The sequence below is a fragment of the Talpa occidentalis genome, unplaced genomic scaffold (assembly GCF_014898055.3).
Source record: "Talpa occidentalis isolate TD23 unplaced genomic scaffold, MPIMG_talOcc4v2.1 talOcc4.8, whole genome shotgun sequence".
In the NCBI taxonomy this organism is placed as follows: domain Eukaryota; kingdom Metazoa; phylum Chordata; class Mammalia; order Eulipotyphla; family Talpidae; genus Talpa; species Talpa occidentalis.
This window is the reverse complement of record NW_023605194.1, coordinates 453199-470593: the sequence shown is the minus strand read 5'-3', so window position 1 is coordinate 470593 and position 17395 is coordinate 453199. Positions and strand designations below refer to the sequence as shown.

At 69.5% G+C, this 17395-nt stretch overlaps 1 protein-coding gene across 1 annotated transcript in view; it reads left to right on the top strand.

The window, feature by feature from the left end:
* Nucleotides 1-17395, top strand: part of INPP5A (inositol polyphosphate-5-phosphatase A) — a 48289-nt gene that overhangs the window by 18065 nt on the left and 12829 nt on the right. The window contains exons 5-8 of the mRNA XM_037495883.2: nt 9819-9882; nt 11486-11589; nt 14193-14245; nt 14648-14767. Of these exons, the coding sequence (XP_037351780.1) occupies nt 9819-9882; nt 11486-11589; nt 14193-14245; nt 14648-14767 (341 nt within the window). The remainder of the gene's footprint in view (nt 1-9818; nt 9883-11485; nt 11590-14192; nt 14246-14647; nt 14768-17395) is intronic.

Here is a 17395-nt window from a genome sequence, read left to right as displayed (position 1 = left end):
CCAGCCCTGGCTGAGCGCTGGGGCTGACCGCCTGGGGCTCAGCCAGCCTCAGTGGGCTTGGAGCTGGCTGCAGGGCTCCCCCAGAAGGGCTGAGTGTCCCCGCCCCGAGGCTGGGGTCCCCCACGAGGGGCCTTGGAGGGGCTTGGCTCCCAGGGCCCTGCTGGTGGCTGCTGCTGAGGAAGCCGCCTGAGGTGGAAACCTGGGCCTGGGTCTCACGCTGGCGTCTGAGGCGACACCGTATAAAACACGTGCTGAGACCAAAAGGGGGTTTAATTAGAAGCAAAATAAGCATAACCTGGAGCGTTCCCAGACGTGGGCGTGAACAGCGGGAGCCGGGAGCTGCAGTGGACCCCGTGGCGGGGGCGGGGCGGGGCCCGGCGCGGCCGCTTCAGCCGTGAGAGCAGAGTGACCCTGCGCGGGGCGTGGAGCGAAGGCAGAGATGGCTGACGGGGCGCCCCAAACAGCTGGGGGCGCCGTCCGTCCTCGGCAGAGGGGTCTGGGGCTGCCCAGGGGCCACCCCGCCCGCCCACGCCCATGGGGGTTCCGTGTCCTCTGAAGTGCCCGCCGCAGGTGGCTGGCCGGGGCCTTTATGATCCGCCTCGCCCCTGGAGCTCTGCTGGAGACACTGTGTCACCGTCGCAGGGAGCATCAGAGGCCGAGAGAAGAGCTCGTCCCGCGACTCGGTGGTTCTTTGAGGAGCGGCCGGTCCGCAGCTGGCGGCGTGAGGCCGGGCCAGTTGCCCGAGCCCCCTCTCTGCGGGGTCACATGCAGGGGGTGGGCTGTGCCCCCTCAGCCGCAGACATGGGGCGCAGAGATGGGGCGCTGGGACTCTCTTCCCCGGGGCACAGGCAGGACGCAGGTGGACGGCCGGCTGGCATTCGGGCGGGGTCAGGTCTGGGTGGTGTGGGCAGCCTGGGCCACGTGCCCTGCCTGAGCCCCTGAGGCTTTGTTTCAGTGTCCGCAGAGCTGGACAGTGTCCAAGGGAGGGGCCCTCGGAGGGTGCAGCGCCCTGGCCTGTCTTCTCCCACGCCGCCTCCCGGCAGCCCTCCCATAGGGTCCGGGGCGGCTCTGCCTGGCACCCAGCGGGTGCAGTGGGTGTGCCTGCCTCTCGGGCTTAGAAGGTGAGTTTGGCCTTGGCCCAGAGCCCTCAAGAGTCCTGGGAGCCTGTGCCCACCTCCGGGCAGGGCTGGGCACCTCGTGGCCCCTCCCTCTGCCTATCAGGGGCAGGAGAATTTAACTTTTACAAGATTAATGGGATTGGAGCAATATTTTCAGCTGAGTGTGGTTCAAATAATAGGCCATTAATTGAAAAGGGAAATTGAAATGAATTTATCTTGTACATAAATGCTGTCATGGGCATTAATAGGGATCAGAAAATAGTGGCCTGTTCCCAGAAGGAACTGGAACCCGGAGCTGCCCCCGAGGTGTCAGCACGGGTGGGGGCTGCTGTGCAAGTGGGGGCCTGGGGGCTGCGGTCTGGGGGGATCGTGGGCTGGGGGTGCTCCCTGGGGACTGTGGCTTGCGCCCAGGGTTGATGGTGGGCTGGGGGCTGTGATCTGGGGGGCTGGATCTGGGGGGCTGCAGTCTGGGAGGGGCTGGGGCGGCGGGAGCCTGCAGTGCCCGTCTCCGCCAGGAGGTGGCGCCAGAGCGGCGCGCCCTGGGAGAGGGCCGCCCCGGCCTGTCCTGTCCTGTCCGCCTGAGCACAGGTGGCCCCGCTGGCTGTTGGGGAGAGCCTGGGGTGGGGAGGGGGTCGTGAACCTGGGTTAGGGGCCCTGTGGGCCTGCCGAGCCAGTGGAGGGCAGGGCCTGGGCCCAACATGGACACAAGGAGGCCCCTCGGCTTCCTCAGCGGCCCCTGGCCACGACGCCGCGTGGTGGGGAGCCTTGTGCCCTGGCGCATCAGGAACCAGGGAGGCGAGGCCCCAGCTCCGGGCACCCTGTCCGAGCCCCAGGCTGGCACTCAGAGTGGGGGTGTCCACCCAGTCATTGGGTCGGCGCATGCTGGACGCCTGGGTAGCGGGAGGGGCCTCAGGAAGGGCTGCAGGAAGGACGCCTGGCGGGGCGGGAGGGAGGGAGTGGGGTGGGCACAGTGCCCCGGGCCATGCCTTGGGCCTTGCGTCTGGGCAGGAGGATGACAGTGTCCATGGTGCCACTGCCCAGCCTGTGTGCCCCCTGGGCGGCGCGGGTGACGCCAGCTCTTGCTCCAGAGACCAGGCTGTGGCTGCTGCCTCCACGCAGTGGACAAGCCCTGGGGGCCCCCGCCTTCCCCCCCCACCCCCCCCTCAGGACCCCGGGCGTCCTGGGCCCAGGCCAGGGGATACTTACACCCTAGGGGTCTGGGTCCCCCGCTGAGTGTCCCCTGCGTGGGGGTGTCGGAGGCGGCCCTCCCCCGCTGCCTGCCCGTCTGTGCTCCTCCGCGTAGATTTTAGGGGATTTATGGAAAGTTGATGGGGTTTACTGCGGCTCCGGCCCAGGCAGGGCGGCGGGGAGGCCGCGGCCCGACAGCCTGATGAAGTGGGGAGGCGAGATTGGTTTCCGAGGTGCGGGCCGGCGCGGAGCTAAATCACGCTGTCGCGCAGGGCGGTGGCACCTGCACCCCCGGGACGCGGGCGGCGCGGTGAAGGTGAAACTGTCATATCGATCTTTTTAGCCCTGAAATATGAGCCACTTTACTCCGTTCCCCGCTGCTGTGGCGCGAAAAATAATAACTCGGGTCCAAATTAAAAATATTGATCCCGGGAAGGTGCTGAAAGTAAATAAGCGTTTGCCAAGTTTTCGGGTCAGGGAGGACCGGCCGGGCCATAAACGTGTCGGCGCGGCCGCCCGCCTCTGTCTCCCCGCGGACTGATTGGTCATTATTTACGCCCAAAAGTGCCGGCCCGGCCCCGCTGCCGCACCCGCTGCTCGGGCGGACCCCCGCCCCGGGCTGGGGAGGCACCGGGCCTCGGGCCTGGACGCGCGGCCCCGGGGTGGGGGCGCGGGGCAGGGTCGGCCGTGCCTCTGCGGTGCCTCTGAGGGCCCGGTGGGCGCAGAGCTGCCGCCCGTGAGCCCGGGCCCGCCCCCGGCCGCTGCCCCGAGCCGGGCCCGCATGGCCGCCGTTCGTCAGCCGGCAGGTCCTGCGCGGCCGGAGCGAGCACTCGTGCTGAAAGATCGAGGCGCCGGGGACTCCTGCTCGTTAGCGTCTTCTGACAGAAAATCACTGGAGCAGCCAGCGTCAACGCAGCTGGCCCCGCGCGGCTGTGGCTCCAGCGTCGCCGCCTCCCGGCCGGCCGCTCAGTCCAGCCCTCCCGGTGCCCATCCCCGCCCCGCTCCGGGCACCCACGGTCCGCGCGGCCAGAGGCCCAGCCAGTGTCCTCCGCCCTCCATCTGCGAGGCGCCACCCGTGCGGCCGGGGGTGTCCACTCCGGGGCGAGTCCTCGGCCGAGCCCGGCCACTCCTGCCGCCTCCTGGCCCAGCTCCGCGCTGGCCGGGCCCGTGGGGACCCTGTTCCTAGCCAATGTGCCCAGCCCCGGCGTCTGGAGGGGCAGGAGGGGCGGCCTCGCCCTCGGGCTGCTGCTGGGCCAGCCCCCCAGCACAGCCGACCGCAGAAACAGTTCCCACTTCTGGGCTCTGGCCAGTGCCACCTCCGCCCTCCTGGGGCCTTGAGGGCCATGCCAGGGACAGATGGGGTCCTTCGCCCCGCGGGGTCGAGGCGACCCTCCTGCCCCCTCTCCGCAGGGGTGGGGGCTGCGGCACAGCACGTCTGGGCGCCCTGTGGAGGTGGCTGGCCGGCCGGCGGGCGGCCCCGTTCTGTCCAGCCCGGCTGGGTGGCGGGCCGGCGTCCTCCATTGTCCGCGGAAGCCCTGAAGGATTGGCCAGACCGCGTGCAAACATGTGTCAAATGGAAATTGTTACACTTTGCTCTTCATCTTGAAATTAATGTCCGCTTGTCAATTTTTATCGCGGGGCTAATGGATGAAGTCCGGGATTGCTGCCCCCGCCCCACGTGGCCGCGCGCTGCCGGCCGGCGCCCCGGCCTGCGAGGGGCCCCTTTAATTTCCTTCCTATTAATCTCACGGCCGCCCGCGGGCAGAAGCGGCGGCCAGCGCCCCGGCGTGTGCGAGGCGGGGGCGGCCCCCGCCCTCCCCTTGGGTCAGAGCCCGGCTGGCAAATAAATGTCGGCTGTTCTTCCGACCCTCGTAATTATTTGAAGGGTTTTCAAAGGAGAGAACAAATTAAATCAAACCATAACTGTTGTGTCTCATTCTGGAGTTAAGTGTATTTTTAAAAATGTGGCGTCTCCTCCTAGTTTTCATCTATTATCGCGATAATTGAGTTTGTAGCTGGAATTGAATTTATCAAATTGCGTTATCCTCGTCAGAGACGGGATGGGAACCGGTGGGCGAGGCTGAAGTTAATCTGCTTTGCCGCAGCCTCCGGTGGCGGCCACAGGCCCGGGAGGCCGGACCCTCCTCTGTCACCCTGGACACCGTGTAATTTCTGCTCAATCCCTTGTGCAAATAATGACATTTGAATCGAGCATTAACAGGCTTAATTACTTTAAAATTGTCACTTTAATTTACACTGATATAGTATTGATCCCACAAGCAGAGATTAAGCTGTTCAGCCGAGCAGGTGATGGGGGATCAAACATTAAAGGGTCCTCGGGGGCCGCGTGCCGCCCGGCCGGGGCGGAAGAGGGATGGCGCTCGGCGGTAATGAACTGGCGGCATGCGGGGACATGAATCTTGGGCTCCTGGAAAAGGGGAAATAATGGGGTTTGGGAAGTGTTTGCAGGTCATTCATTCGCCGCCATGCACCGATTCTCCCGTGGTCCGTGCGCCTCACCAACATTTATTTATCCAGCAAATTCCGCGGCTTTGACCTTTCTGCTAAGTACATGGAGTGCGCGGGGCGGGGTGTCTGCGGGGGAGCTCTGGCGCGCGTTTGTTATGTTCTCCCGTGTCCAGGTGACATCAAACAAAGTCGGCAGTTCCCCGCCGCCCTGGAGCCGGCCTGCGCCGCGGGGGGTGAGGGCCGCCTCGCGCGGGGACGCGGGCCCAGGGCCCACCGCCCCCTGGGCAGCGCCCCGAGAGCCCGCGCCCCTCCCCGCGGGGGTCCCCCCAGCCCCTGCGTGGGGGGCCTCGGCCCCTTCTGGGGGAACCAGGCCTAAGGGCAGCCTCGGCCGTCTCCCTCGTCAGAGGTTACGGAGTAACAACGCAGGTGATTGATTTTATAGCTCAGCGGAGAATGAGGACATTCTTGATCACTGTCCATAATGGCTTTATTTTAAGCGGCAGCCTGGAGATTTAATGAAAGCATCATCAGGGAAATGAAAACACCGCCGGCCCGGAGTTTGCGTGGGAGGCCGCGGGGACCACCCTGCTGTCCTCCGCTGCCCGGCCTCGTCCCAGCACGGGCCTGCTGACCTCGTGGCCTTCGCCAGCGCCGCCCGGGGACACGTCCCCCCTCCTTCACGAGGCACCCGCCCATCCCCTGGTAGCCAGAAAACCAGACGGGAGTGAGGCTGGCTGGGCACCGCCGGTGGGCACCCCCACTACCCGCGTCTCCACGAGAGCCGGGCCCTCCACAGACCCAGGCCCGCCAGGGAGCTCTGTGTGGCCACTGCGGACCACAGGGGCCAGCGGTGGCCAGGAGGACAGGCGACGCAGTGTGGGGAGTAGTAGCTCTGTGCTCTGTTCTGTCCCCCGCCCTGGGCACCCCTGGGCGACCCCTGGCAGGGGCTCTGCATCGCTGCATCAGCGCAGGCTGGCCATCGGGGCTCTGCCCCACCCAGCCCTCCCGGCTCTGGGCATCTTGTTCTTGTTGCTGCCCCCGGCATCCCCGGCTGGCGCCCACCGTCTGCCCCTCCCGTGGGAGCAGCAAGGCCCAGCACTGCCGTCCATGCTCCCGGCCCGGGCCCCTGCTCCTCCAGGGGCGGTGGTGGTGGGCGTGGGCAGGCGGGGTGGGGGTACCCTAGGGGACACTGCCTCGGCAGCAGGGAGGAGCATTCTCTTCGGTCCAGGTGGCCAGCAGAGACCTAATGGTGGGCACGGCGCCTCCATGGCCTCTGCCCGGGCAGTGGGTGCTTCCTCCAGCTGCTGGCCATAGAGGCCCAGGGTGCTAGGGGCTGCCGCAGCTCCCGCCCACAGGCCACCCCTCGGCGCAGGGCAGCCCCGTCCAGCAGCCCTGAGGGGTCAGCGCCTTGACGGCATCTGGGGCAGGCCAGCGGGACGGTCCCCATGGGGTGGCGGGGCGGGGGGCCCTGCCGAGGGGGCAGGCTTCTCGTGCCTCCAGTCAGGGTGCGCGGAGGACAGAGCTGGCTGCAGGAGGGAGGCTGGACGGGCGCATCCCGCAGGGGCGGCACCCGTGGTGCTGCGGGAAGATGGCCGGTCTCTGGGGGCTGCCGTCCAGCCCCAAGCCCGGCACAGAGGCAGCTTCAAGAAGGAAGGAGGGTGCCTTAGCCCGGGCCCTGGAGGCTCCTCGTGGAGGGGCCCCGCTGCGCCTGCTGTGGGAAGCGGAACCCCCCCTTGCCGCTGTCTCCCCAGAGCGGGGCTCAGAGCCGCCACGTGGGGGCGCCCCGGGCCGCTGAGGGCCGGTCCCGCTCAGGCCCGGAGCTGCCCCGGCCTGGGGACTCTGGCATCAGCCCTCAGAGCGTCCTGCGGGCCGGGGCTTCCCGCCGAGGGTCATGCGTGGCTTGTGTGCGCTGACCTGCTGTCCTGCTGGCCGGGGCCAGCTGCGCTGGGGCAGGGTCACAGCTGTAAGACTCGCCTTTTCCTTCGACCGTTATCAAAACTTGCAATTTACAAAATGTGCATCGCCAGGAGGGAGCGCCCTGCGAGGGGAGCCGGGCGGGGCTGAGGGTGCAGGGGCCCAGGCATGCGGGGGTGGGGGTCGCCCTGGGGGTGCGAGGGGGCCGGGCCGGGGATTCGGGGGCCAGGGCGGAGCTCGGTGCTGCCTGGACCAGTGACTTTGGAGAGGGTCTGGGTGCCCTGGGGGAGGGAGCCGCCGGCCCCGCTGCTCTCCCAGCTGCCCCCGTGCTGCCTGGTTGCCCCGCAGCAGCCCCGCCCGCCCAGCTGCGCCCAGCACGCCCACGGAGGATTCGCTGCCGCCACGGCTCTTCGCAGGTTGACAGCCCAGCCCCCACCCGCCCCCCTGGAGCCCGTGTCTGCACCACGCTGACCGGTCCCTGCTCCGCGTCTCTGTGGAGACACCCTTCCCGGTGGTGCCGGCCCTGGCTGCCCTCCCAGCCGCGGGAGGCGTCTCTCCCCCCAAGCTGCCCGAGCTGCCCGCACGCACCGGTGGCCGTCCTCCTCCGTGGGCTGCCCGGGGCCCAGGGCACTGCCCAACGGGGTGATGGGGCTGGGCACGTGGGGCGGCGGCCCTGGAGCTGCCCCCACGCTCCCCCCCCGCCCCCGCCAGGCCAGGCAGCACGCCTCCGTGCCACGGCCATCGGGCCTGTTTAAGTGGATGAGGCAGTGGACAGCCAATTTAATTAACTGTGATGTCGGCCGTGGGGCTGGAGGCCAAACGAGATTACGTGCTGCGGCAGGGGCGCCGCGGGGCGCAGCCGTCAGCTGTGCCCCCGGAGCGGGCTGGGCAGGCCGGCTCTCCCTGGAGATGGGGGCGGCCCCTCTGGGCAACGCAGGGCGGTCACGAGCCTCCCGTTGGTGGCTGTCTGGGCTGGTCACGCAGAGGCTGGGGGGCGGACAAGCCCATTCCCCTGCCGCTGCCTCTGGCCTTGCTTCCTCGGGTGCTTCCCGCCACAGGGTTGCGTCAAAGCCAGAAGTCGGGCTTGGGTTGTGAGGTGGCTGCGCCCCAGCTGGCACGTGTCCGGAGCGCACTCTAGAGGCCACTCAGAAGCGGCCGGGCACTCTGAGCTGAGTGGACGCCGCACCTGCCTCCGCCCCTGCAGACGCCCGTCTCTCTGCCTCACTCTGTCCGGGAGCCCCCGAGCGGCTGAGCACCGGAAGGACGGGGCTGCCACGGGCCACGCAGAGCAGTCCTGGTGGGCTGCCTGGAGAGGGCAGCATTCCCACAGAGGCGGCAGTGGCCAGGGTTCATGGGAGACCCAAAGGGGGGCAGGGGAAGTGCCGGCAAGAGCAGGACTTGGCCTAGCTTAGGGGTCGGGGTGTGAGGGCTGCAGCCACCGCAGAGCAGACCCCCTGACCTCGGGGGGAGAGGCCGCAGGGCCGCTGGAGGGAGGGGGCGTCCTGGAACCAGGGCGCTGGAGAGCACTGAGGGGTCTGGAGGGCCCCCACGTGACTTCTGCTCCCGAGGGAGAGGCTCCCGCACCTGGGAGCCGGCCAGGTCCCGGGCCTGTCACCGGTGGGCTGCTTCGAGCCTGTTGGCGGGTCCAGTTGCTTTATTTGAAAGGAAACCACTTGAAATGCTTTGTCCGTGGACAGAGCCCAGCACGCCGTCCGCCAGAGAGCGCCCCCTGGCCTGCGCGTCTCCCGTCCCGGGGCGAGGGAGGGGCGGCTCTGGGCCCTCCGCTCCTGGCTTTGAGGTGAGACTGGTGCCCCCGCGGACCCCCAGTGTGGGGTGCTGGCTGACGGGCATCCAGTGTTTGCACATCAGGAGGCGCCCTGGGCGGACAGCAGCCGTGGGACGGCGGGGTCTGCTCGCATGCCGCGCCAGGGGGGCAGAGCGCGGCCGGCCTGTGCTGTCCCAGCCCCTCCCGAGAGCGGGCGGCCTCCCGCCAGCCCCGACCCACTTGGCCAGCGGCTTCCCCCAGGGGCTGCGTGCCCCGCACTCGGGTGCCCCCGCCCAGCGCCCCGCCGCCCACGAGTGCCCCGCCGCCCGCGCGTCGCCAAGAGGAAGTGTCTTCACTGTTTCAGCAAAGACCAGGAGCTGCCCCTTGGCCAGGGATGCCGTGACGGTGGCTGGTGGCCCCGAGGCCTCGCGGGCAGCGCTGCCCCTATGGGAGGGGCCCTGAGCTGTCGATGGCTTAAACCGGAGCTTCAGCTGTAAATGCCCATCAGAGCGGGCTGTGGGCTTTCTGGCCCGGAAGCCGGTTTCTGCGCTGACCCCCGCTTCCCGCCCGCGTGCAGCGCTCGTGTCGCTGCGGGTGACCGCCACGCCGCAGGGCTTCCCAGCCCTCGGTGCCCACAGGTGGGGCCGGGTGTGGCTGTGGGATGGGGCCGAGCGGGCCTCCCAGGTCCTCAGTCCTGGGGTAGGGGGGTGCTGGTGGCCTGGCCCCTTGTGGCCCCCACGTGCCGGCAGGACCCACCACCCACTGGCCGGGTGTCACAGGTCAGCCCGCCTCCGCCCTGAGGCCTCTTGCACCGGGATACAGGTGCTCACGGCAGCCCAGGCCCTGGGCTCCATGGGCAGGGGCGCTGGGGAATGGGAGTCCTGGCCCAGCCGCTTCGCCTGGCCCTGTGCACAGGCACGCGGGCAGCCGGGACAGGCGGCCTGCTGCTCCCTGGCCACCCCAGCTGTCCCCACTGGGCCTGCCATCCCCTCAGGGCCTGAGCCCGTCGGCCAGGCAGCAGAGTCCCACTTTGTGGGAGCAAGCCGAGCTCTGGGCCTCCGTTGACCCCTCACCCCATCACCTGGCCCTTGAGGGGTCCCCAGTGGAGCCGGGAGGAGACGGGGAAGGTGCCCTGGCCTGTCTGCGGGGCTGGTCCCCACCCCGGCCTCCCTGCAGGGCCGCCTCCCACCAGCAGCTCCGACTCCTCTCCCGCGGCTTTCCTTACCCTGGGCGGGCAGCGCCTGTTTGGGACTGGGGGGGCGGGCGCGGGGCAGTGGCGGCTGGGTCACGGGGCGGCTCAGTGGCCCCGCGTCCACCTCTCCTTGGAGTCCACGGGCTCACAGGTTTCTCCTTTCGCTCCACAGGCCCTAGGAAGCTTCTATTTTCTTCACGAATCCTTGAAAAGCATTTCCCAGTTCGACTTTAAAGGTGAGGCGCCCCTGCTCCCAGCCGGCTGGCGGCCCCTGGTCTGTGGTCCCTGGTCTGCACCAGGGCCACGCGGGCACCACTCGCTTTCGGTGTTTCTGGACCAAGGCCCCCGTGGGGCCCCAGGTGGTGCTGGGGGGTGGGCAGCCCCTTGGGGGGGTACGGGGGCAGAGGGGGCACCTCTGACCCAGCAGGGTCTGCCCTGCGCCTTGTCTCGGGGCTAGGGCGGTGCAGGCCCTCGGTGAGGACGGTCTCTGGCTCCTCCGGCCGCGTGGCTGAGCAGACCGCGTCCATCTGAAATGTTATCGAAGCTGTAACGACCGTGGGGAGCCACGAGCTATTGGTTCAGAGTCACTGTCTGTGCGCTCAGGAGGCGGACGGTCTTGCAGAAGCTGAGCGGCCGCCCCGATTTGAGCCCAGCCCTCAGGTGACACCTCGCTGGGGCCCTCACCTCTCCAGACACCAGCGTCGGGCGTTGCCCCTGGACCCTGCGGGCACAGCCAGGGCCTGGGCAGCCGGGCCGAGGCCGCACTTCCCAGGAGGTTATGGTCATCGACATCTGAGTCCTGTGTCCGGCACAGAGGGGGACAAACAAGCGCAGTGACCAGCGAGGCTGCGTCCCTCCGCCCGCTGTGACAGGCAGAGGCCCTGCGGCCATGGGGCTCTTGTCAGCCCCACGTTTGTGTCAGCGCCCAGGCAGATGGGCCAGGCCGGGGATGCTGGGGCAAGGCCAGCCAACAGTGCCTGCTCTGGGGTGGCCTCCAGCCCTCCGTGGGTCCCAAGGGCTGGTGTTTGATGAAGGAGGGTGGGCCTGGAGTACTTCCATGCCAGTTCCCGAGCAGACGGTGGGGCTGGGCTTGTGTGGAGGGGACGGCATGGTTCACGCCAGCCTGTGCCCCGCCTGGCCTCCCCACTGGTCAGCTGGGTTCCTCATCTCTCTGATGGGCCTGGGGGATGCCCTGATTGGCGAGGCCTCGGGACCAGGGGCCCTAGGTCACCTCCACGAGTCGTCTGTGCAGCTGGGGTCCTTCTGGCACCCTGTGCCCTGCCCTGTCCTCGTGGGCCGGGGGCTGGGCGTGGGCCGGGCTGCCTGAACACCAGGGATGCCACCTACCGCCGCGCGGCTGGACCGGAGGCCCTCGGGCTGGAGGCCAGCAGCCCATGTGGGGGGCACCCAGGCCTGGAGTGAGAGGGACCCAAGTCGACCCCGTGTGTGGGGTGTCTGCCCTGGGGGGCTCAGCTCGGGGACTGGCTCCGAGGAGCCCTTTGGGGACCGGCAGGCAGCGGGACTGGGAGGTGTCCTGGATGCCAGGAAGCAGTTGAAGTTACTGATGCGTCCACGTCAAGGGACTAAGCGTGGCCTGCAGCGGTCAGAGCTGTCCCAGCTTCCACACCTGCCAGTGGCCCTGGGAGTCAGGGCCTGATGCAGGGAGCCAGATCCCAGTGCACCCCAGGATTTACGAGCCGCAGGTGCCCCAGGGTCAGCACCCCCTGTCACGGGCTTCCTCCTGGGGCCCCTCGATGCCTACGGGGCCCTGCAGGGCACTGGGCTTGTGTGTGGGGTGTCGGATAAAGCTGTTCACGTTCTCTTTCTGGTCTTTTCCAGCTAAAAAGTATAAAAAAGTCACCGGCAAAGAGATCTACTCAGACACGCTGGAGAGCACGCCCATGCTTGAAAAGGAGAAGTTCCCGCAGGACTACTTCCCCGAGGTGGGAGCACCCCCCAGGTGGGAGCACCCCTCAGGGACCATCTTCCCCAGACAGGAGCACTTCCCCAGCACGTCCTCAGGCGGGAGCACCTCCCCGAGGTGGGAGCATGCCTCTGCCGCTTGCCCACCGACCAGAGCAGGCACAGAGTGCAGCTGAGGACATAGGAGCTCGTCTTTCACATAGGTGACCACACTGGCTACTGTCTATAGCCAGCTTCTTTCTGGAAGGTTCTGAAAGCTGCATGGGCCCTTGTCACGGCTAGTTACCGTTACGGTAGTGGGTGAACCTTATCATCACCACTTCCATGAAAAACATTCTCCTGCAGAGAAGCATTTGGCTCCCCTGGGCTGGGGGCCTGCACGCGGGGGCTCCCCTGGGCTGGGGCCCGCCTGCAGGTCGGTGTGCCTCTGTTCAGGGTGGTGGTTTCATGCAGCCTGTGTCCTGTGCATAGTTTCAGGCTCTGGTTTTTCCTGGCGGACGTTACAGCCGACGTGGAGTCTGATGATTCTTTGTGACCCACGTGCTGACCCAGAGCTGCCGGCCTGACCCACACGTGGCCTGTTTCTCAGGGCGGGCGGGGGGGCAGGCGCTGGCTGCTGAAAGGAGCCTGGCCCGGAAGCAGTGTGCTTGTTCGCCGCTGCCGCCGGCCAGCGCCAGGACCAAGGAGGCTCCAGAGGCCCTTCCCGAGGCCGCTGCTGTCCGGAGCCGGCTGTCCACCACTTTATTAACTCACTTTGTGACCCAGGCCCGGAGGAAAGCCCTGTCCCAAGGGATGGCTGTCACGCCTCCTCCGTTGTCCCAGAGCCAAGGACGGCCGCTGGCCCTGGCGCTCCCTGCCCCTTGCCACTGCCCCCTCCCTCAGCCCCCAGCCACAGGGGCAGGCCGAGCTGTGTGCCTGGGATGGGGGGCACCATGTGGCCCCCAAGTGCAGCCATGGGGGAGGACGCCCCCAGCCCCGTCAGGCAGAGGCTGAGGCCCCCGGGGCCTGGGGGCAGGGCGGCACTCACTTGGGGGGCAGTGGGCGCCTAATCTGGGCACGCTTGCCCCGTAAGGGCCCATTGAGTGCCATCACCCGGAGCCCAGGGCCGCCCTGGCACAGGGAGAGCGGACAGCCTTCCCTGCTGATCCGCGGGCGCGCGCCTTGCCGGCCGCTGGGGCGGCCTCTGGATGATGCGAGACTATTTTTAAAAAGCAGGTGTGTGTAGTCGATCAGGACTGAGGCATTTTCTTCCTCTCGGCCGTAGTGAGAAATTGGTTGTTACCATAGATCACCGGGCCGCCGGCTGTTATGAAAGATGGATTAATCCCGCTAATGCGTGCGGCCGGCCTCCCCGGGCTGTGCGGGTAACCTTCGCGCGGCCGCCCTCGCGGGTGATGGATGCCGCCTCTTAGCAGATGAGCCGCGCGCCCATCCGTCTGCGGCTTGGGGTCCTGTTGCGGGTGTCTGCACAGGGCCTCGTGCGTGTGCGGAGTGAGGCGGCTCCTTCCGGCGTGACCTGGACAGCCTCGGAGACGATGGGCGCCCAGGGGTGCACCCTGCGTCCCTCCTGGCCACCCGGAGCCCTGGCAGAGGCCCTGCCTGCCAGAGGCAGGTCTCGGCACGTGGACGGGTGGCGCCGACCAGGCAAACCCCGCCCCCCTTCTCGGCAGCCCCTGCACTGAGGGAGGCCCCTGGCCTGGAGGCCCCGGGCAGCTCCATCCCTGCGGCTTCGGGCCAGTGGGGCACGCATGGGGACATGTCTGGTTCCTGGGCACCCGACAGTACCACGGCCTCCTCTGGGCCCCGGTCGGAGGCGACAGGGCCTATGCTCAGCTGCGGGCGTCTCGGCAGCGCTCTGTGTCACACGAAGTCTTCAGGCCCAAGTAACGAGACAGACACATGCGCTACACGCAGGACAGACATGTGGACGCATCCTAGCCCGGCAGCCGACTGAGGAGAATCGTGATTAGCTTTTGGTGCAGAAACACACAATGGAGGCTGATAAACTCCAGCGGAGAGCCACGGCCTCCGGCTGGGCTGCCACTGGGAGACACGGGGCCGGGTCTGCTGTCCTGTGTGCCCCCCTAGCCCTGTCCACCCCGCCCGGCTAAGACCCCGGGACCTGGAAGCCAGCTTGCAGCTCAGTCGTGAGGAAGCGGGGCGCAGTGGGGGCGCCTGGTGATGAGAAAGCTCCAGAGAAGCCTGGGCTCAGGGGGCAAGTGAGAGTGTCTGGGGGACAGTGTGTGCCTGGACCGCAAGGAGGGCTGGACAGCTACGCAGAGGGCTTTGGCGCCAGCCTCCCCTGGCTGGCACACGCCTGTGGCGAGGTGGCCAGCAGGAGCCCGTGCCCGGAGGCAGCCGCTGCCACGGGACAGGGAGGTGGCAGCCAGGCCGTCTGTTGCCGTGGTCAGCAGCTACGCAGAGGGAGACTCCTGTCCCCATCGCGCCCCCAGGCCGCGCCCCCTCGGCTTCTCCAGCAGGGTGACCCGGGGCAGCCTTCTCCCTGCGGCGGGCAGGCCCCGGCGCCTGTGCCCGCGCCCCGTTCCCGCCAGGTGCAGCCGAGAAGCCCCGCCGGGCCCGGCGCGGGGCCCGCTTGCCGCTCACGGCGACTTTCCTCTTTCAGTGCAAATGGTCGCGGAAGGGCTTCCTGCGGACGCGCTGGTGCCTCGCCGACTGGTAGGTGCCCCCGCCGGCCGCCCGCTGCCCGGGCCCTGGCCACCCACGTGCCCTCCTGGGCCTCTGTCCAGGGGGCGGCGCCCGGCGCCCCGAGGCCCATCCCGGACGCCCACGGCCCGCAGCCCGCCCAGCCCCGCGGCCCGGAGCGGGGCGGAGCCCGGGAGCCGCGGCCTCCAGGCGGCGGCGGCGGGAGGGGCCGCGGCCCACGGGCCGGCCCGGCCGGGGGGACGTGGGCGTCCAGGCGCGGGGGGGGCCGGGCGGGGCGGCTCCCTGGGGCGGGGCGGGGCGGGGCGGGGCGGCCCCGGGGCCTCCGCCCTCCCTGCGAGGACGGCGCCCCGGTGGCCCCGTCTGGCCCGGCCGGCGGGCAGCGGCCGCGGGTGACGCCGGCCCGTCCCCCCGCAGCGCCTTCGACCTGGTGAACATCCACCTGTTCCACGACGCGTCCAACCTGGTGGCCTGGGAGACGAGCCCCTCGGTGTACTCGGGCGTGCGGCGCAAGGCGCTGCGCTACGTGCTCGACAGGTGCGCGGGCTGGACCCCCCCCCCCCGACCCCGGCCCGCGCCCCTCTGCGGCCGCTGGGGGGGGGGGGCGGGCTCTGCCCCGCCGGGCCACGGAGGGGGCGGCGGGTGGGAGGCGGAGCCGCTGGGTGGGGGACCCGGCGACCCCGCCCGCGCCCTAGCCGCTGCCGCGGCGACGGCCACTGCGGGGCCCCGGGCAGCGGGTCCTCCGGCCAGCCCTGGGCGCGCCCATGACCCGGCTCTGTGCGCCCCCCGCCCGCGCTGTGCGCCCCCCGCCGCCGCTCCGCACCCCTCCCCCTTTCTGCACACGCCCCGCCCCCGCGCCTGCCCCGCCCCCGCGCCTGCCCCGCCCTCCTCGCACACGCCCCGCCCCCGCGCCTGCCCCGCCCACCCTGCCGCCCCGCCCCCGCGCCTGCCCCGCCCTCCCCGCACACGCCCCGCCCCCGCGCCTGCCCCGCCCTCCCCGCACACGCCCCGCCCCCGCGCCTGCCCCGCCCACCCTGCCGCCCCGCCCCCGCGCCTGCCCCGCCCACCCTGCCGCCCCGCCCCCGCGCCTGCCCCGCCCTCCCCGCACACGCCCCGCCCCCGCGCCTGCCCCGCCCTCCCCGCACACGACCCGCCCCCCGCGCCTGCCCCGCCCTCCCCGCACACGCCCCGCCCACCCTGCACGCCCCGCCCTCCCCGCACACACCCGCCCACTTGCATGTCCCCCCCAGGGGCCTCCAAACCCTGGGCGGCGCTGAAGGGACGACTCCTTGGGCAGAAGGTGGGGTCCAGGGGAGGTGGGAGCCGGGGCCTCTCCCGGGACCTCCCTCTCAGCCGGCCGAGGCCAGCCCCTGGGGGCAGCGTCACGGTGGCCCTGCCGTGTGGCATCAGAACGTGTCCTGGCCCCACATGGCCGCCTCCTGGCCTCCGCCTGGGCTGGGCTGGGCTGGGCCGGGCTTTCCCAGGACCGCCTTGTGGCGCGCTCAGCCAGCCGCAGATCCGGACCTCCGGGGCGGCCGGCTGGGCACAAAGGCGGCTCTGTCCAGCTGTGAGTGACGGGCGCCCCTTCACGGGGGCTGCTAACCTTTTGGCAGCCACCAGCAGGCCGCATTCTGCTCTGCCGGCCGGGGACAATGCCCGCTGGCCCTTGAATGGACACTGCCACCAACAGCGCCATTCACCGCGTTGGGAACCTCTGGGGCTTTGTGCACCGCTCAGGGAGGGGGCGGCTTCCCGCCCAATTCCTGCGGGGCCAGCGCGTGGCGTCCGCCCCCAGCCAGAGCCACGTGGGCCCAGGGGCAGGAACGCGCGTGGATGCACCTGCGTGGCCCAGGGAGGGACAGCGGTGGGCGCCCGCCTCCCAGTGCCGACCCCTGCGCCTCCGCGGGAGCGTGGTCCCCGCTTCCTGCCGCCGGGGCAGCCCGTGCGCTCTCTTGTGCCATTTGCTGGTCATTTCAACCTCTCGTCCTGTCACAAACAACTCAAAAGGGACGCAGCTCGTGGGCGCAGCCCCGGCCCTGCCCTGCCTGCGCCACTGTGGCGAGCCGGGCGGCCGTCCCGCCCTGCAGGGCACTTCCTCCCACGGCCGGCCGTGTCCTCCGTCCCGCCCAGCGCGTCCTGGTCGAGTTCAGCAGGAACATTTTTACATCAGAACTGTGAAATCTGGACATAAAGCGCCCCTTTGTCCCCCCCTTTCTTTTCTCACAAATACAGTCCATTGTCACCACGCTGAAGTTAATTTGATCAACATTGGGACATTTAACTTTTATGTCCGGTCAAAAGAGTTGTTTCATGCTCATTTTGGGCATTCAAAGGAAATGATTGCCAGAAAAATAATGTTGCTGGGGACAATCGGGAGCAATTAGTTTCCCAGGGAGCGGCGCTGCGAGGAGCCGCGGGCCTTTGTCGCCGGGCGGCCATCCGTCAGCTGTCAGCCCTCAAAGCCCCGCGCCCTGAACGCCGCTCTCCGCCCGTTCCCAGAACTTGCTGGGCGGCCCCTGAAGCTCGGGAAAGCTCAGGGTCCCCAGCAGAGGCGGCCCCCCTCCTCTCGGCCCCTTTCCCCGCGGCCCTCCCAGGCGCTGAGGCCCTAGGCCAGGCCCGGCCCGCCCCCCATGGCGCCCCACATCCGCACTGAGCATGGACGCCTCGGGGCCCCGGGTGCTGCATGGCCCTGGCAGCCAGACCCGGGACCCGAGCCGGATGGGCCACCCGGTGTCCATGCTTCTCGGCCGGGGGCTCCTGGAGCCTGAGGACGCGTGACGTCCACCGGCGTCCCCGCACGATGTGTGGGGCCACGTCTGCTCGCGGGGGCCCTGGGCCCCTTTCGCTCGACTGTCCTGAAGACCTGGCGGCTGTGAGACCAGCCACCCCACTGGCCGCCGCGGCGTCTGCTGTCGGTGCCTTTGTTGAGGAATGAAACCGGGACCCCCACCTGCCGTGGGGCCTGCCGCCTCCCCGGCCCCCACCCCCGCCTGCCACCCGCGGGGCCTCTCCGCGCTGCCTGCCCAACGCCGCAGGCCCTGCCGCCCGCCCGCTCCCGGCCTGTGGGGCTTGGCCGCGGCGCCCTCTGTGCGCGCTGGCCCAGGCGGAGGGCGCAGGCTGCGTCTCTGTGGGGCGTGGCCGTGCTCCCCAGGAGCGTGGCCTCCA